Source organism: Poromitra crassiceps (genome assembly GCF_964638095.1).
Source record: "Poromitra crassiceps genome assembly, chromosome: 7".
Lineage (NCBI taxonomy): Eukaryota > Metazoa > Chordata > Actinopteri > Beryciformes > Melamphaidae > Poromitra > Poromitra crassiceps.
Window position 1 is genome coordinate 44,456,174 of NC_139628.1, and position 21,302 is coordinate 44,477,475.

At 45.4% G+C, this 21,302-nt stretch overlaps 1 protein-coding gene across 1 annotated transcript in view; it reads right to left on the bottom strand.

Moving 5' to 3' along the window:
- Positions 1-21,302, bottom strand: part of nrxn2b (neurexin 2b) — a gene marked incomplete at both ends in the record, with an annotated part of 582,739 nt that overhangs the window by 417,547 nt on the left and 143,890 nt on the right. The window contains 2 exons of the mRNA XM_083639787.1: positions 8,481-8,600; positions 15,287-15,460. Of these exons, the coding sequence (XP_083495913.1) occupies positions 8,481-8,600; positions 15,287-15,460 (294 nt within the window). The remainder of the gene's footprint in view (positions 1-8,480; positions 8,601-15,286; positions 15,461-21,302) is intronic.

The window sequence follows — 21,302 nt, forward strand, 5'->3', positions numbered from 1 at the left end:
TAGTAAGCCTGACAGAACTATGCACCCTGGTCTATATGCTCACTTAGTATGTCTGACAGCACTATGCACCCTGGTCTATATGCTCACTTAGTATGTCTGACAGCACTATGCACCCTGGTCTATAAGCTCACTTAGTATGCCTGACAGCACTATGCACCCTGGTCTATAAGCTCACTTAGTATGCCTGACAGCACTATGCACCCTGGTCTATATGCTCACTTAGTATGCCTGACAGCACTATGCACCCTGGTCTATAAGCACACTTAGTATGCCTGACAGAACTATGCACCCTGGTATATATGCTCACTTAGTATGTCTGACAGCACTATGCACCCTGGTCTATAAGCACACTTAGTATGTCTGACAGCACTATGCACCCTGGTCTATAAGCACACTTAGTATGCCTGACAGCACTATGCACCCTGGTCTATAAGCTCACTTAGTATGCCTGACAGCACTATGCACCCTGGTCTATAAGCTCACTTAGTATGCCTGACAGCACTATGCACCCTGGTCTATATGCTCACTTAGTATGCCTGACAGCACTATGCACCCTGGTCTATAAGCTCACTTAGTATGTCTGACAGCACTATGCACCCTGGTCTATAAGCACACTTAGTATGTCTGACAGCACTATGCACCCTGGTCTATAAGCACACTTAGTATGCCTGACAGCACTATGCACCCTGGTCTATATGCTCACTTAGTATGCCTGACAGCACTATGCACCCTGGTCTATATGCTCACTTAGTATGCCTGATAGCACTATGCACCCTGGTCTATATGCTCACTTAGTATGTCTGACAGCACTATGCACCCTGGTCTATATGCTCACTTAGTATGCCTGACAGCACTATGCACCCTGGTCTATATGCTCACTTAGTATGCCTGACAGCACTATGCACCCTGGTCTATATGCTCACTTAGTATGCCTGACAGCACTATGCACCCTGGTCTATATGCTCACTTAGTATGTCTGACAGCACTATGCACCCTGGTCTATAAGCTCACTTAGTATGCCTGACAGCACTATGCACCCTGGTCTATAAGCTCACTTAGTATGCCTGACAGCACTATGCACCCTGGTCTATATGCTCACTTAGTATGCCTGACAGCACTATGCACCCTGGTCTATATGCTCACTTAGTATGCCTGACAGCACTATGCACCCTGGTCTATATGCTCACTTAGTATGCCTGACAGCACTATGCACCCTGGTCTATATGCTCACTTAGTATGCCTGACAGCACTATGCACCCTGGTCTATATGCTCACTTAGTATGCCTGACAGCACTATGCACCCTGGTCTATATGCTCACTTAGTATGCCTGACAGCACTATGCACCCTGGTCTATATGCTCACTTAGTATGCCTGACAGCACTATGCACCGGTAGCTGGATTCATTATACTCTTGCACGTGTTTTTGCAAACACTCATTGAATGCATACAGTTAAACAAAGGAGTGCACAAACACTGTCTTCCCCTCCCTACACCTCCTGTTTGCTCTCCTCAGCTCCCTCTCACACACATAAACAGAGAGAGGAGGAGAGAGAGAGTGAGAGAGAGACTAAGCCCTCATACTGCATGCACTTACACAGCATCTCTGTCTGAGTTGGTTCCAGATGAATAAGGCAGAATACCAAGTGGCCCACTTATACGCTACGCAGAGACAAATGGACCAGTCAATCACTGCGGGCTCCTGCAGAATAACAAATGCTCTCCGCTGCCGCGCGCGCCTGTGTGTGCGCACACACGTGGTGTGAGCGGAACTGAGGTGAACGCGAGCGATTTTTCATATTTGTTTTCGCACAGGAGGGAACCCGCCGCGCCCGCAAACAGCTCTACCCCACCCGCCAACTTTCCTCTACATTAGCGTTTTGCATTCACATGCGTCGTCCAGAGTGGCGTGATGATAACCAATTTCTGTGGTACCCCCGCTCCGAGGCGCGGTATCAGCCCCCTCCCGCGCCTGCCTCTCTGCAGGGCCGGTGGGCCTGTCAGAGCAAACAGACCGACAGACGAGGTCACGTAAGAGGTACAAACAATACTATTCGGCAAAATGGGAGCTTCTCCGCTGGGATAGGAGCCCCTGAATTACTCCACATACCCAAACATACACCCCCCCCCCCCCCCCCTTCCCCTCCCAGATTAAATTGTCTCCCTGTTCTGCAGCACGGCTACACAAGAGACAGAAGCAGATTTTATTTATTCTTTCGACAAAGGGCAAGCGTCATGCATGTTTTCTCAATATCTCCGGGCGAAAGGCGACCGTAGTACTGTGTCCCGGGGGCTATGGTGATCAGTGCCCCATACAGTACAGGCCTCTCTGGTGTCTCTGCTTATCTGGCATCTCAGTATGCAGTCCGGTATGATTTGAAAAGAATAACACAACTCTTTTCAACCAAGGGAGGGGTGTGTCTTTCAAAAATACTTTCCTCCACCACCGGGGGGATTCAGGAGGTGAGAAAACACAGTTTTCGCTTCAAAATCCAATCTCGTCCCGCAGGCTGGATTAATATAAACACGTTGTGACAAATGCTTTTTTCATACATAGACCAAAATTGCCTCTATATATCAACTTCAACCTTTCATCCACTGTTTAGAAGAAAAGACTTTGGTGAGAGGAGCGACTCTTGACTGCTCGGGGACGCCCCCAAGCCAAAACTCCTATTAAATAAAAATAACTGCATTATGCTATAAAAAATAAATGAATAAACAGTCCGAGTCTGGCGAGGAACATGGAGGTGTCACAATCTATTTCGTCCCCCACCCCCACGGGAACTAAGATGTGTGAATGTTTTGAGGGCGGAGCTTGGACACATGCCCACGTCGCAGCCAGCCTTTGGCTGAAGTGTGTTTATGGTGCCACTGGGATGATGGTCATTGCATTAATGAGGCCATCCCAAGGACATGGTGTGTGTTGCTAAGGTGTTTTATTTGATCGTGTGTGTGTGTGTGTGTGTGTGTGTGTGTGTGTGTGTGTGTGTGTGTGTGTGTGTGTCTGTACAGTATATGTGTGTAAGTATTATATAGGGTCTTTGAAGGCTCTCACTGATATTTGTCTATTTAAAATGCCTTTATTCAATATATTTCAAGTGTGTCTAAAGCAAATCCAGAGATTTGTTTCTAAACACGTTATAGATGTTCGACATTATTGCTGAAAACGTGAAAAAGCATCTAGTACTGAATTGTGGAGTTAGGCAGTTTTTGTGTTTTCCACCATTTTTGTGATGATGATGCAATGGCTCAATAAGGCCCCTCCCCTAACACTATGCAAAGGCTGCAGTGCCTCTACCCTGCAAAATAAAAAGAAATAAATCAAAAGAAAAGAGAATGTATCGGGTCGAGCAGCACTGGGGGGCGGGGGACACTGGGGACACTTCAGTAGACACGCCCCTACAGTTTCAGAGAAGAATACTGCATATTTGTTCATAATTTTGAAACCTAATTGTATATACTTGGCGACATTTTTTAATCGTTCAAATTTGGCTACGGGATCAATAACATGCTTCTGTGGTGTGATGAACCTTTTATCTTAGGGTTAGCGGCTGACCATGCGTACGGATGCAGGCACGCCCTGCTTTAAGGAGCAGCTCACCCAAAAACAGCCGTAGAGAAAAGCAGCCACCAGTGACTTTTCTGAAGTCAATGGCGACTGGTTTGTTATATGGACAAACTATACCTGTGTGTTTCAACTGGCGTGAGGGGGGAGTAGATGGTGACAGAATGTTTTCACTTTTGGGTGAACTGTCCCTTTAAATGTATGTGTGCTTAGGCACGCAGCAGCCCTGGAGGTTACAGAGACAGGTGTGTGAGAGCGCGGTATGATAATTCCTCACAGTCTGGAGGGCTGAGCGAGAGATCGAGCTAGGCTGCAATCACATGGGAGGCTGCTTCTTTATGATTCATATTATTGGCCTTATTTCAGACGCCGCTTTTGATGACACGCGCTCTCAAAGGAGATGAGAAACATAATAAAAGTATTGAGATGCCACCTGCACTCTGCTTTCTGATGTGTTTTTTCCACATTCACATGCATGTATTGTACACCTACTGTAGTAGGCTGCAAGGAGAAAACTAGGGGGGAGAAGCATAGAAAACCTGAAAAGAATTACAAAGCTATTCACAGGAGATACATTAAGTGACAATGTATGACACAGATACATTGTATCTGTGTGTCACATGACACAGCACAAGGGGACACTACAGTATTCATAGTATACCCATGATGTCACAAGCATTTTCCTACCAATATGGTGCTACAATACACACAGCTCGTTGGCTGTTGGGGTCACTTGATTGTAATCACCTGTTAATTGATTACAATCACCTGTTATTTTCCTACCAAGATGGCCGTGTGGTGATGTAACAGAATACTATCAATAGAGAGCAATTAGAGAGCATGGCCCTCTGTGTCTATTGTAAACACAGAGGCTGTGCAAGGACCTGGGCAAAATAAGAAGACAGTTTGTGCAACAATGTAACGCATCCTACCTTGGTTTTGAGAGGAGACTCGAGGAACAATTTCCTGAAAAGTGGACACGTACGGAAAAGACGTGAAATCAATAGTGGGCAAGCCCAAGAAAAGCTTCACAGCATGGAGGCAAGGTCGGAGAAAAGAAGGAAGAGATGAAGAAGAGAAGGAGCCAGAAGTTCAAACTCCAAGGAGGCTCTCCAAGCGTCAAGAGATGTGACGTTGTCCGTTTCCTCTCAAAGATGGCCGAAATAACGACAGATGTCTGGTGATGACGTGACCTGCTGTGGGGAAGGAACGGGGCATGGCAATAGTACAGCATACAGTAGCAAAGCATGCACAGATCAGCTTTCTTCACAAAGGGGTTGACATACCGTAACACATTTAAACCTGGCCCATTCATTGGACAGCCTTGATAAATATCAAAACCAAACTTCCATTTAATAATACTTTTAAAACTTAGACTTTTATTTTGAAATCAGTGACATGATGTCAAAATATGAGTTAGACATATACACAAAAACATCATGGATGTGTTGTGATGGCGTATTGTCAATCCTTCACCAAGAAAGCATTGCCCAAGTTGCATGAAGAGTATGGGAAGTGGACTTTAGCCAGCAGCCAACAGGACCCACAGTCAAACACAAATTATATCAAAGTATCAAACTGAAAGATCCTACTTTTTAATCCCTTAATGTTCAAGCGGCACATATCTTAATAATTCCTCTCATGACGGCCTTCATGAGCAGAGTATCACAGGCGATTATGCATAATGGACCCCCTATAGCCTCAGGTTCAGACCGAGCGTCTGACTGATGGAAGTACAGCAGGAGGCATCTTATGATGTCGGATCAGGAGAGAAGCAGGGAGGAATCTTGGCCATGTCCTTGATCACTGGCTGTCCGTCACTCACAGATGTGATTAGCAAAGACAGGCTAATGTCGCCGTCGATATTCTGCACGTTTGGATGTGTCAGATTTTCTCCTGGTTCCAAATCAATTACAGTTGACTGCTCAACCAGGCCGCCTTCTTAGTAGAGTTTATTTTGTTCTATATGAAACGGGTAATAGGCCTATATATTGTTTGTTTTTTTGCCTGCAAACATATGGCGTTTTTGATCAGGCTGCTGGTGAGGTCCTTTCCTCCACTCCGTGCACACACACACACACACACACACACACACACGCGCACACACCCCACATCAACTCTATGGAGGGACTCCCTGCTGGTAGAGTGCCACACGTCTATCAGCCATCTTTCAAAATCAGCATATTAAACTCACTAATGCTCCCCACAGGCAGTGAGGCTTGAATGCAGAAATCAGCACCGCTCTCCTCCACTTCCTCATCACTGCTCTCCTCTCCTCCACTTCCTCATCACCCCTCTCCTCTCCTCCACTTCCTCATCACCTCTCTCCTCTCCTCTCCTCCACTTCCTCATCACTCCTCTCCTCTCCTCCACTTCCTCATCACTCCTCTCCTCTCCTCCACTTCCTCATCACCTCTCTCCTCTCCTCTCCTCCACTTCCTCATCTCTCCTCTCCTCCACTTCCTCATCACTCCTCTCCTCTCCTCCACTTCCTCATCTCTCCTCTCCTCTCCTCCACTTCCTCATCACTCCTCTCCTCTCCTCCACTTCCTCATCACTGCTCTCCTCTCCTCCACTTCCTCATCACTGCTCTCCTCTCCTCCACTTCCTCATCACTGCTCTCCTCTCCTCCACTTCCTCATCACCTCTCTCCTCTCCTCTCCTCCACTTCCTCATCACTCCTCTCCTCTCCTCCACTTCCTCATCACTCCTCTCCTCTCCTCCACTTCCTCATCACTCCTCTCCTCTCCTCCACTTCCTCATTACTCCTCTCCTCTCCTCCACTTCCTCATCACTCCTCTCCTCTCCTCCACTTCCTCATCACCCCTCTCCTCTCCTCCACTTCCTCATCACCTCTCTCCTCTCCTCTCCTCCACTTCCTCATCACCTCTCTCCTCTCCTCCACTTCCTCATCACTCCTCTCCTCTCCTCCACTTCCTCATCACCTCTCCTCCACTTCCTCATCACTCCTCTCCTCTCCTCTCCTCCACTTCCTCATCACTCCTCTCCTCCACTTCCTCATCACTCCTCTCCTCTCCTCTCCTCCACTTCCTCATCACTCCTCTCCTCTCCTCCACTTCCTCATCACTGCTCTCCTCTCCTCCACTTCCTCATCACCCCTCTCCTCTCCTCCACTTCCTCATCACCTCTCTCCTCTCCTCTCCTCCACTTCCTCATCACTCCTCTCCTCTCCTCCACTTCCTCATCACCCCTCTCCTCTCCTCCACTTCCTCATCACCTCTCTCCTCTCCTCCACTTCCTCATCACTCCTCTCCTCTCCTCCACTTCCTCATCACTCCTCTCCTCTCCTCCACTTCCTCATCACCCCTCTCCTCTCCTCCACTTCCTCATCACCTCTCTCCTCTCCTCCACTTCCTCATCACTCCTCTCCTCTCCTCCACTTCCTCATCACCTCTCCTCCACTTCCTCATCACCCTCTCCTCTCCTCCACTTCCTCATCACCGCTCTCCTCTCTCACAGAGCGAGTGATCTCTCTGCTTATCTCGGCGTGCCCGTCATGCCGAGAGAGCAGTTGTTATCGGCCTGCTCGTTGCCTGACTCTTCCCAGAGCCAAAGCAGTGCCTTGCTAATCAGTCCCTTCCTGTCATGCCCAGCCATATTCTGTCAGACACGGCAGCCAACACAACAATGGCAACAACACTCGGCCATCAGAGATACACTCCATCATCATGGCTGTTTAATATATATATATATATATATATAGAGAGAGAGAGAGAGAGAGAGAGACATAAAAAATGAGAGGGTGAGGCGGCTTAACTTGGCGCCCACCACTGAACAAGCAAACAAAGACTTATGCAAACAAGTCTATTAGCCCGTCGCCCTGCCTCTGCCCCTGTTCAAGTCAAGCCTGTGACGGGTGCCCAATGTTAATTGTACATAAGCTCTACGTGACCAAGCTTAGGTCGACTGCAAACACACTTCTTACACTTACTGTAAGTAGCAGCACTCTACAGGAACTTAGCCACGCTCTGTCTTTGTCACCAGTGCACAGGCCACTTTTTCAATAATGCATCATGTTACAGGAGGTCTACTACAAGGCAGCTAGTTCACACCTGCAATATCTATGCAAATATAGTACGGTGACACCGGGCACTGAGCAGATGTACTGGCCAAAATAATCATATTGCAATAAATGCATTCTGTCAACCTAGGAAACCTACTGTTGAAACCAATAAAAAAACAATACATTTCAAATAAATTTGCTGCTTTTCCCCTTCGGACCCTCTCCATACCGCCTTCCGATCGCTGGCTGCCACCCACCCACCGGGTGAGCACATGGCAGGGGCACCCACCGGGTGAGCACATGACAGGGACACAGGGCTTAAAGCAGTATTTCTCCTCACAGCGTGTCCTGAGCACAGCCTCAGGGGACTAGTGGAGAGCCAATATCATGGTGAACTCTGAGTTGTAAGCTGGCCACTATGAATAATGTGCGAGTAATACACAATTAGCAGAGGAGGGAGCGTGCAGCCCAAACTGTTTGGCCCAGTTGAGGTGACGTAATGACTCTTTGTCAGTCACCAGTATTCACCTCAACAAAGATCAAGAAGAAATTGAACTTCCTGACATCACATTATATGATTTCTGAGTAGTGCTTCAATCTTTCAACAACAAGTGATCTCTCACTGCCACTTGGGGCTGCCAACATGCAAACTTACCTTGTGCAGCTTCATAACTGTCCACCAGCACCACCTAGCTGTCCACCAGCACCACCTATCTATCCAGCAGCACCACCTATCTGTCCACCAGCACCACCTATCTGTCCACCAGCACCACCTATCTGTCCACCAGCACCACCTAGCTGTCCACCAGCAGCTAGCGTCACCTACTCCACTCACTCCAGCCATACACACCAGTCAAACCATCGCAGGGATGTCTGTAAAACCTGGTACTCACGGTCGTTGCAAAAGGAGCCTCCATAGGACGTCATGGTGCAGTCGCAGGTGAAGCCCTCCCACTGCTGGAGACACACCCCCTGATGGTAGCAAGACTCCTCCGTACAGGTGGTACTGGGTCCTGAGGGCACAACCAGACAACAGGTGCAGTGTTCAATAATAATAATTATTAATTATTAATTCATTATTCAATATTGAGAACAAATATATTTGAAGTCCACATGGATGACCACAAAATCACCTGGATTGTGACACTTGTAAAGCGTTTTATGAGGTGTGTTTGGTATGGAGATGACCCTGAAACACACCGTCTGGTTGCCATATTGGAGGTCCACAGCTCTTGGCAACAACAGCTGAAAACAGCTTGTTGCCTTTTTATACAGGGAACGTGGCTGTCTCAACAGAACTGAACAGTCATGTTTAATTTCTGTGCCGTTTGTGACTGTGAACTGATCACTTCATCACTGGTACAGCTGATCACTCTTTTGTTTATAATGCCATGTTGAGGCTTGTTAGCTTGCTAATGGCAGGGACAGACTAGCCGCCGTTCTGTTCAGATTACACAAGTTGCTGTCTTGTAATCATGAATCTTTGTGTCGCTGTGGTTTTCAGTTATCAGGTCAGAGTTATTACGTTTACTGGTATCTCGCATATTATTTTGGGGTTCAATAGATAATAGAATGATTTTAGTAAACATCTAAGATTTGGAAACTTAAATGCTTTTTAAATTCGTTTTTTCGTTGTGTTGGGACAGCAGTCTGCACCAATTCTGTAGGATGGCCCATATACTTTCTGTCTTTGCTCCTCAGATCACTTGACTGGAGTAAAATCACCGCGTGTCTTGTCCGACACGAGCAGATGTTTAGCCTGCTAGCTATCCGTCGGGCCTCTGTGGCTGATCGGCGAGCTCCCCGCTCGTTTCTGTGGACAGATCACACGTGTCAATCAAGCGCCGATTTGTGAGCGCAGCACCAACAAAGATTTGCCACTGGGGTGGTTTGGCAAATCGAATCTCGCCTAGGGCACCAAATTTGTCAGGGCCGGTGGACAATCGTGTAATCTGAACTTACCTTAACCAGTCAGCTAACCATCACCAACACACCTGATTTGCAAACTAGCTAATAGAAGCTAACTTGAGTGGGCTAGAGGGTGCTGCATATCATATTAACAATTACATTTGATGGCTCTGGGTTGCTAGAGCCAGGAGATTTGTGATGCAACTGCAAAGCTTCTATAGCGAGAATGGTGACACTTGTCATTTAACTCTGAGAATTTCTTTTTACTGTGGTGTTAAGCACCTACTATTATGAAAGCCTTGAATAAAATACAGGCCTCATACCTCTGAATACAAATGACTGTAACCAAATAGCTGCTCATCCACAGGCTGAAAGTGATTTGATTAATGCTGCTTAAAAATGTATTCAGATTGAATTTGACATTAATTCAAGGTTGAAACCTGGAGTGATCGTTAGACTAGGGGCCCATTTGAATTGGAAATTAGTGGGGAAGTGTAGGCGGCATGGGTTTAATATTGCCAGTAAGTGTGTGTGTGTGTGTGTGTGTGTGTGTGTGTGTGTGTGTGTCTGTGTGTGTGTGTGTGTGTGTGTGTGTGTGTGTGTGTGTGTGTGTGTGTGTGCGCGCATGCATGTGTGTGTCTCTGGGTTGGGGGGAGGGTTGTTCTCTCTCACTGCCATGGATGGCTAAAGACATTTAAATTGTCAATTAGAAAAATCCACTGTCATAATTTCTCTGTGGAATTTCAGCCACTTACCTGGATAGCTGAATTTAATGTGATAGGTTGCTCTGTAAACATTAATATTTCCACTGTAAATGATGAATAGCATTGACCCAATGGGTATTGTCACATTGTTTGGGATAAACCAACAAACGTGTTTTGTACTCTGATAATTACTACCACTATTCTTCCTTTGTTCGCTGTATTTGTTTGAATCGGACATGGTTTGAGGCACGGAAATTGTGCTAAAAATAAATAAGGGTGGTAATGGTCGGGATTTTAATTAAAAACTCAATCAAACACAGAACCATGGTTCAGTGGCAGACTAACTCATTTCTGCACGGATAAACATACATCTCACAGTACCCTTTACAAATGCCTGATTAGAAAGGACGCCCTCCCCCCCCAAAAAAAAAGAAAAAAGAAAAGAAAAAAAAGAAATCATAAGAGCAGTCACTTTATCCTCCAAAATGGCCACTTGAATTCAATGTCATTTTCATTTTATCGGCTTGTTCTGCTAACAAGCACACACCACGCTAATTGCCCAATTAATTACTCACTAATAAAGGGTTTCCCCAGGGGTGCTAATTAGGCATATTGTCATAATTAATACCCAAGTCAATACAATCACTTCCCAACACTTCTTTCAAGTATTGATCCCCCGCATGCTACCTTAGGACCCAGCAGCCGCTGCAGATAATTGTGGCTGGGGGAGGTAAGGGGGCGCTTCGTCATTAACAGCAGGCGTTCACTTTTTTCTAAATTACATAAAAAATACTAATAACAATACTATAGACTCGGGTGTGAATTAAGCTATACTCCTACACGAGGAGAGCTGTATGATATAACACTGAGTCAAGTTAGACCCAAGGCTATGCAGTTCTGCTCACGATTTTAGACAGCAAAACCAGTGTTTGTATAGTCAGAAGTTACACTAAAGATTTAAGTAGTTGCAAGGGAGGAGCAAACTAAATCGATGGTCCTTCATCTTGACTTAAATCCATGGGGCCAGCGGTGGGGATGCTTGCACGGTTAGCGTGCAGGTTTCCCCCACACTTTCATTATCAGTTGGAGAATTTTTCGGAATCCCCGAAGTCCTCTCTCGAGGCTTTGGGTCCCTCTTCTGCCATCACCTTCCTCTTCCTCCGTAGCGACGTTATAGGCCTCACCATCTTGCCATCATCAATTCCCCCCCCCCCCACGTCCATTATTCTCCATACTTACTAGTTTTAAAGAAATGAGAAATCGGTCTATCTTGACACACCCGAGTCCACAGCTAAGCAACTTCATTGAGCACCTATATCTAAATTATCCTCATCTCTTTGACTCTGACAACAAAACTCATTCAGTTTGCTCTGAGTTATTTCCCCCAGAAGAAAATTGCAGGGGGTGATTGGAGGGAGCTTGGCTCCTTCCAGAGGTAGCTCAAGCGCCCCCTTGCTGCCATGCCTGTTAGTACAGCTGCCTGTGAACCTGCTATCAGGTGTCTTGGGTTTGTTGGAGCATAAAACCCCATCTGCTGTGTTGGCTCCAAATGTTGAGGAACATCGTGAACAATAGGGAGCTACTAAGTCGAACGTCTTTGTAAAAACCCAAAGTGAACACACGCTACGACTCCCTCGCTGATGTCACCTGTGTCTACAGTTAACAGCTGGGTTACCATTGAGACATCTGCTCGCGTCTTAGCAGAGTAGACTGTGTGCTGAACGGGGATCAGTTCAGGCTTTTAGTCCACTGACACTGACAATGGACCATCAAAAGGGGGTTGAATCGGTCAAGATTTTTGGCTGACGCTTCTATTCCGTAAAGGTGGTCTTTTGAACCGAATGTAGATGTTTTTTTTACTTATTTATTTTCCCCAGTTTTTATTTATTGCTCAGAAAAAGTTTGACCTTTTATTCAGGGGAGTTTCACTGAGAGAAACACTCCTTTTCACTGATCACAAGAACACATTCACACCTGGAAGCTGACCGGTACAACCACAGTGTGATCTGCTGGCCACTGAGCAGCTCCACTGGAGCGGTCGGGGGTTAAGGGCCTTGCTCAGGGACACACCGCAGTGGTGCTAACTGTAATGAGGCAGGGGCAAGCACTGATTTTTCATTTCCCCCCACTCCGATTCATCCTGCAGGAGCAGGGGATTGAACCGATGACCTTGTTGTTATTATACATTATATTATAGATTTTTAACAAAAACTATAACGAGTCAGCAGTACTGTATATGTAGTTGTGGAGCAGCTCTCTCTCTCTCTCTCTCTCATGTCCTTTGTTGTTGTGATCCGCTGAGTCAGGAGAGAGCTCGGAGAACAAGCTCAATGTTCTGGCCTCTGTCTGGCCTGAGGTCTACAGAGAGCAGACCTACGGGCACCTCTGACCGCTGTGCCCCGGCTCCACCAGCCAACACTGACCTCACAATCATGTCGCTCAGGACTTGGCTTGGCCATGATTCATACTCAGGAAGTCGTTTGCATTACTCTTTAGCCACTCAGGAATTCATGGTCAGGGAACTTTTTTTGGGGGGGGAAAACTAATTGAACTGCGGGTGTTGGAGAAGATCGGTCAACGCTAGAAAAGTAACTAATTATATTCTTGAGTTGTAATTTAACAGATCTGGAGTGATGTCAACAGAGTTTGGCTTCTCCAGTGCAGGGTAGTAAAGATGTACTAATGAATTTCATTATGGTGAAATTAGATAAAGTGAAAATATTCTTTTGATGTATTCCTGTAATATCAGCAAGGGAGTACATGGCTTGTGAACAGCCTCAGGTCTAGCTTTTTTTCCAGTATTATTTGTTAAGAAAAGGTCCTCCCCCCTCCCACAAATGGTCAATTACTAGTGCTCAGCTCTCTGGCACATCCAATCATTGACTAATATTAGCATCCATTGCGGGTGCCCGTGGGAGCCGGTATGATAGTTTAATGCAGTTTTAAACTGTTTGGAGTGAAGTCATTGTCGTGTATAACTGAAGGCAGGTAATAAGGCGGGCTGGCAGAGGTGTAGCGGCGGTAGAGGGATAGAGGAAGGGGAAAAAAATAAAAACGCTGGATCGGCGCCGCATCGAGTCGGCCGGCGCGGCCCTCGGGGAAATCAAGGCTGAGCTCTCTGACGCTCAGTACGCCATTGAGACGTGGCGAGGGAGGGAGGGGAGGGAGGGGAGGGAAGAGGGGGGGGGGATGTTGAAGGGGAAACGGCTACAGCCACAGTCCCGCTGTCACACACGGGATTAACTACCCGACACCGGAGCCGCCACGACGGACCGCGGGCCGTCCGGCCAAAAGCACTTCGGATGCAAGATTGATGAGGCAACACGCCATGGGTTAGAGGGGGGGCTGGGGGGGGGGAGGGGGGTGCAGGCTTTGAGATTAGCCACGCTGACAATAACATTAGAGGGAGAGAGATACCTCCCTCATGCAGGCTTTATGGGGCAATAGAGAGGATATACAGAGGAGACGGGCCGGGATTGTAAAGACTGGCCCCGAGCTGGGAGAATATGGGTGTGGTTATTGGTGTATATCAGGGAAGAGCAGCTGCAGAATGGAGCACTGAGTTACGGTTAGCGGTGTCTCTTTACTGAAAAACTCAAGGCGAGCGGCAGTCTGCTGTGTAATTAGGCCGCCGAGTGTAACAGATCCAATTTATGGGCATGAATTAAAAATTAAAGGCGGAGAGTGGTTATTTACATGAGAGGAGTTTAATGGCAGAGACGCAGGCTGTGTCGACATTGAGAATGTCGTCATGTAACTGCAAGAGCATTGCTGAGATCACCTGCATAAAAGGATGCTTTTGCTTTAATTAACGGGCAAGCTTTAGTGGGTAGTTGACATTTGGATTTGTGTGCCTGTGCGGCACTGGCTTCATTACCGTTACTTAAAGGTACATTCAGCGATGTTCTTGTGTTAAAATAAGTCTTAAATGGCTCTATATTCTGACAGCAATCACTGAAATAGAGTGTTTGGTCAGTGACTTGAAACCCACAACCCCCCGCTGTCCTCTATCTCTCTCCCGTAGTCCTGCAGGCAGGGCAGACGTATCTCCGCAACCGTAACTCGTAGAGTTACACGGATGGCGGTGTTTGATTTGGAGTGAAAAAATACATATAGTCTTTTATAGGCATCACGATCCGAGCTTCCGTCTCTCAGAAAATGTCACTTTTCTCTGATTGGATAAAAATTGACGCCGACCTCAAACTATCCAATCAGAGAAAAGTTTACATTTTCTGGGAAACGGAAGGTCGGATCGTGATGCATATAAAGGACTAAATGTATTTTTTCACCCCGAATCCAACGCAGCCATCCCTGAGTCTCTACGAGTAGTCCTGCAGGAGAGAGATAGAGGACAGCGGGGTGTTGTTTCAACACAAAAACATCGCTGAATGTACCTTTAAGTAACCAGAAATGCAATAGGCTACTATTAGCACTTTCCCAGTCATAATGAGACTAATAAGAATGCAATTTCAGTTTCAGATTAGTTACCAAATAAAAGTTGTTCCTCTTGTTATCACCTTCTCTAAATGTCAAAGTGAAGTTGATTTAACTTGACCATCTCCTGATTTGTTGTTCTCATGTAACGTTTGTCGCCATCATCTCAAACTGAGCTTTCTTTGATGAGAAATCAAAATGCTAAGTTATTGCCACTACTACAAAGAACACTGCAAATCATACAATTACATCGTGGGGCAAAAAAATGAATGAAAATTGAAACCATTTTAAATAGTTTACATTTGAGCAAGACACAAAACCATTGCTAGAAAGATTAGTGGATCAGAAATAAACATACTTTATTCAGTCTGTCGTACCATCCCTTGTCCCATCCCAAGTAAAAAATATTTGCTTTTTTTTTGTCCAACACTGCATGTGTGCGTGCGTGCGTGAATGCATTGTGTAGGCCATACCTGTGGGTTGTGACTCTGAAAAAGTCATTACCCTCAGGCTCAGCTCAGAGTTGGACAGCGCCCAATTTTTCATATTTGTGTCAACCTCTGGCATACAAGTTTGCTTTTTCTGAGTGAGCAGGTGTGTGTGTGTGTGTGAGAGAGAGTGTGTGTTCGTTCACCGGTCCCCCCCCTACCCACCGTCGCAGCCTCGTTCCACCTGACCCACCCGGTGGAGGGCATCTGCGATCAGGTCGGGGAGTCTCCCGTTCAGGTCCACGGAGGCCAGGCAGCCCTGGTACCCGTCCCGGGACGCGATCAGCTTGGGCAGATTGCTGTACATGTTCTTCGTCACGCCACCGATGTACAGCTCCCCTGGAAAACAAACAAACAAACAGCGAAAGTCACCCATGAGAAAAATGAGTTTGGGAAGGTCGCCTTGAAAGCAAGGTCCATTTTCAGATGACTGATTCCCTGAAATATGCAAATAATCTGCTACTCTACATGTACAGTAAATACGTATCCATCCAAGTTTGTACAAAATCATTTTCACATTGATTAAAATGTAACCCCCCCCCCCCTCATATTCCTGTAATCAAAAACCAATCACTTACTTTCTCTCAAGTATCTCTAATCTGATTTACAGTACTAGCAACAGATCTGAATTACAATTTCTTAATTATCTTTTGTGATTTGCAGACATGAGTTTTACCATAATCAGCTCACTACAACTGTTATCAGCCACTTCATTAGTTTGTCTAAATTTCAGGTTTTATAAAATCTGGCAAAAAAGCTAACAATTTAAACTTTAAATGGTTAGCTTTAAACACCACCCTTTGTATCTAATATCTTTCTTTGCCTTCTTTCTCAAGCATCTCTAATCTGATTCACAGATTGGAGTAACAATTTCTTTGTAATGAGATTACTGTAAGCCCCTTACATGTAATTTCTTATTCCATAATGCTGAGAGCAATCCATCATGGGCCCAAATAACATTTCAAGGATGCCTCACTGGTAGCTTGAAAATATGACTAGAATATGAGAATTTGAGAAGAATATTGATTGACGAATCCATAATATAATTTGCTTCTAAATTGATGTCAAGATGTTGTTACAACCACATTTGCCCCCAGTCGTGAAGCCTACTCGCCTGTCAGTCAGGTGTGAAGTCATGAGAAGGCCTCTAGATACGCTCTACTAGTCTTGATATGCAGCAGCAGCAGCAGCAGCAGCTGCGTTTACAGTCTTTTCAACAGAAATAGTAGCCTGGCCCATCTGAATGAAATGGCATTCCGTTTGAGAGGGGTGCTACAGCACTTTCCGTCAAATTCCATCATGTAAAACACTCATTCCGATCACTTTTTTTATCTCGCCTCTTTCCGCACATGCTGGCACATTCATAACCCTTTTTTCTGGGAAGATTCAAATGGATGTACTTGTTAATAACCCCAGGGCGCTTGGGCTTTAAGGAACACTCCGCCCATTTTCAACCAGCTTTGTATCATTAGAACATCAGTAGTATATCAGAAAACTGTAAACTGTTTTGAAGTCTGTCATTTAATTTGACAGTTATTGAGTGTTAAAGTGTGGACCAGTGACATCACTGGTCCACACTAACTCAAATTAATAACTCATTAACTCAAATCAACTCTCAATAACTGTCAAACTAGATGAAGGATGAATAGTTTGACAGTTATTGAGAGTTGATTTGAGTTAATGAGTTATTAATTTGAGTTAGTGTGGACCGGTGATGTCACTGGTCCACACTTTAACACTCAATAACTGTCAAATTAAATGACAGACTTCAAAACAGTTTACAGTTTTCTGATATACTACTGATGTTCTAATGATACAAAGCTGGTTGAAAATGGGCGGAGTGTTCCTTTAACGCTGGCGGCGCAGCCCGTCTTTACTGTATATCAAGTTGTGACTCCGCCTCTCCGGGCCAGTTTGGCTTGACAGCGGTGAACATTACAAATGGCCGCATCATTGCGGGGGCAAAACAAATGTATTTTCCTGTCGCTTATGGAGTCATCTGTATGATGGACCTGTGGCTCCATCAGAAAGAACAGTGCTAAAGTAGTAACCAATGCAGCAGGGCCTTCTTTTAAGAATGTACAGTAAGTGCTGGATTCTGTGTTCTGCATGTGAGAAACTTTTCTCCTGATTGCATACTGTGTGGAGCAGGTAAAGGCACATCTCAATGCGATCGTTATGTTTAGCGCTCGTGCTCAGAATTATATTCATTCAGAATGAACAATGAAAAAGAAAGTCATGTAACCGCAGCTAGTGAGTCGCATTACAAAGCATCGTAAATAGACTTGAGTAAATAGACTCCAATAGAGAAAGAGCTAGAGGAACAATTGACTTTAGATCAGGAGTAATTAATTCATCCCTGGCTGTGGTCAGTTGGGGTTTTTTCAGTAAAAAAAATAAAGGCAGTTTGGGCCCAGTGGTACCGACGCTGAGGAGAACCGGCGTCCCACTTCACCACTCGTCCAAATAACCTTTCTTTACAATCCATTTGGGAGAATGCATGAATAAGTCAACGCGTCAAGACTTCAATCATTCACTCTGTCCTTTACCATTTATACAGCATAATGCAGGTATTCCAATGGGAATACATCTGTAAAAACGCCAAAAAGACAATGCTAAATTGGCCGTGCAAGAGGGCAATATAAAATGAAAGAGGTGGTAACAATTTTTCATTCAAATATTTAGTGTTAATTGTTGTTCAGCTGTTCTTTGAGTGTCTACCGTACGTGAATGTATTAATTTTGCGTGCTCATTTCAGCTCAGCCACTGCGTATGCGCAAAGCAATTGAGTGGAGTTGAGCAATTGTCCGCTGCCGGCCACCTTATTCTACAGTAGTAGTGAGATATTGTATGTTACGTACTGTAGGAGCTGATCAATTGTGATGTCATTGTTGTTGAAACTGCTGTATCAATATTTTCACTCTGCCACACATTCTCAATCACATTATTCAACAATGAATTATTTGCTTTATTTTATCCCATTAATTAGTGTTTTGTTTTACTATTTAGCCCATTTGCATCATTGCTATTGCACTTTAGTGATTTGCCGTCTTTTGCATGCCGTTTCAGATTTGTCTTTATTTATATCAGATTACTGCATTGATTTTCAATCATACAGTAATTTTGAAATAAAAATGAGATCAACATGATGCACATATTTCAATAAATTGTCCGTGTGTGTGTGTGCGTATGTATGTGTGCGCACGCACGTGTGTGTGTGTGTGTGTGTGTGTCTGTGTGCGCGTGCGTGCGTGCATGCGTGTTCAGCAGGGGCGTTTGTAGGCGGGATGTTTTACTGCACTCATTACGGTAGTCTCCTTCAGCCCAAAACACTGGAGGTGTTATTAGCTTCAGCTTGTGTTAAGCGTTCACTTCTTGGCAATGTCACTTGTTTTCTTCCGCCTTCTTAACTCCCTTGCTAAACAAGTGACTCTTCAGTCATGGCTGTTAACATGTGGCACGTGTGTTGCTGCTGATCGGCAGTGAAGGCGTGCAGCAGCAGCAGCAGCAGCAGCTGTTGATGCTGGTAGGACGCAGGTACGAGACAGACGAGTGACAATTGAAAGTCAGACAGTCTGAGTGTGGTGAGGTAAATACTCTTGGGAGGCCTCCTCTGACAAAACGCCTGTCATTACGGAGCCACTGAGAACATGTTTTGACTATGATATGATTGGATTGTACAGCAGCAGCCAGCCCAGAGCGTAGGAAATGACATTTGATGCGTAAGAGTTATATTTATTCTGTAATGCCGTCCATGTACCCTTTTGGGAGAGAAGAGAATAATACACAACAGCATTTTTTTTAATGCACAGAGACGAATTTGTGAAGCTCCTCAGCCAGAAGATAAAGCTTTTGAGAGTTTTGGGATATCAGTACAAAGTACAATTATACTCTCTTTACATAAGGACAGAAAAGGAAATATCCATACCCATTGAAATATCCATATCCATTGACTCCTAAGCCCAATTATTTCCTGGCTGTCTCCCTCTCGCTAAGCCCTCTGTTCTGGAGAGGTGTACGCAAAATGCCAAGCAAAATTAAGCAAAACACAATGAGGCCTTTGATGTAAATGAATACACGAAATGCCCAAAATGCTTCAGGCATTTCTCACCATTGTAACTCTGGCTTTAACCTTTATCTCAAAGAAGGCCTCAAATGAGCGCAGCTTGTCCCTGGGAAACCTTTAGCACAAGGCACTACTAGTACATCCGGCTACAAAGATCGGACAATGAGGAAAAAAATATATATATACCAGATCGGCAATACGTCATTTTGTAGGCGGCTGCTGGCAGCACATGTTCCTGCCCCCTTTTAGGGGGGAAACACAAACCTCTCACCTATGACCTCAATGTAAAATAGCACTACCCAATTTTCTTTTAGAAAAATAACAGAATCAATCTTGTTTATTAATGACCTCAAAACACCATGCCATGACAATATATTACAACTCGGCCGGCCACACAATGCGCAAGATACATGGGAAATATGACTTTGACCCATCTAAAATCATGTGACTCATGACCCGTCTCTGACCTAGTGCCGGTGTCTAGCCTGTTGCTAATTTAGTCTTCCGACATGAAATGCTGTTGTAGTGGAGCCCAGCGTCGTTGTAGGCTACTTGGCTCAGGGCTGTAATGTAAATATGTGACATGAGTCACATAATTTTAGGGGTAGTGCTTTTGAGGGGTAGTGCTATTTTACATTGAAGTCCACGGGGAGAAGCTCGTGTTGTTTTCCCACTAAAAGGGGGCGGGGCCTAATTGATGATCTGATGTATACACATCATGCTCAGGAAAATAGATATTTTAGCAGCTTGACCCAGGAAAATCAACTTTCAACTTGAACACGCCGGGAAGCAATGAGCCACTAGGTCAATGATATGTGGACCTTGTGTAATGGAAGGAGTCAATGATGTTTGCCAACTTCTCTCTGGAATTAATGCGTACTTGACACTTCATATTTCTCAGCCGGGGCTCGCAGGCATTATAATCCATACAGAGAATTCATTAGCCGTCCAGCTGAATGATGTCCTGAAATCACAGCTGAAGACCAACCATTCAGCATATGAAATCAACGGCATGGAGTTCATCTCAGAAGAGCAAACAGAGCATTTCCTGCACAAGTTAACCATCTGGTTGGGATTCTGCTCACTGTCTGCATACTTTGTGTTTTGACGAGAAGAGAGGGGAGGATATTAAGTAGGCTCCAGATGTACTGTAAAAATGTGTCACATTTATTGAAACGTGGTGACCTGTAATGCCAGCTTATATAACGGAGCCCAAGAGAGGCAGTGCTGTATGTTGTCGAGCCGAGGTGGCTTGGCATGCTAGCTAGCCCCCGGTCCCGGCCGGTCCTCTAAAATTGAAAATCCAAATTAGCTGAACTCATAACGGGAATCTACATTGTTATGTTTGTCGACTACAAATTTTAAAAGTTCATAAAGTGCCATATTAACATTTGTAGAGCTAAAACTATCAGCATTAGCTAGCATCAGCTAGTGCTAATTTAGCATTAGCTGAATGGAATAAACAGGCGGGCGCTTGACGATGGCGTCGCACAGTACACACCAGCCCAAAGCCCGCCCGTAGCTGCCGCTGATTGGTTCGACCGGAGCAAGAGTCGGTGGTTTCAGCCACTCAGCTAACGCCAGTGTGATATCAAGATGGATTCGGCGCATGATCTCGTCAAGAGATCTCGCGAGATAAGCCAGCTGGCTTACAATGTTAACCAAAGCATGCATTGCAATAAACGTTTTTGCCGTCTAGTGCATTATGGTCGATCAGTATGGGTTTTACTTTTTAGATTTTTTACCTTAGAAGTTTAGTCTAGGAAGATGAAGAGGCACTTAAGTTTCCCTCAGTCTGTGGCTGTGGCCTGGTCGGGCCTGGCACGGCGGTCCGTGCAGTGATGAATGCCTGTGCTCCCGAACTGCTCAGAGAGGTCCACAGGATGGGACCAATTACATCCTCCCAGACATCACTCGAGACCTCCTCCTCCGTATCGTCTCGGTTACCGTAATGACCTCTCAGGGGCCGGTGTGGGAGGGGCCACGATGCCGGGTCCCGGAGAGCGTCTGACAGCACAATCTGATATCATGATACCCACTCAAAAAAGTTCTCCTTAAATTTCAAATATACGTACATCTACTGGAAAATAAAGAGTTGTTTGCTGGATGCCTGAA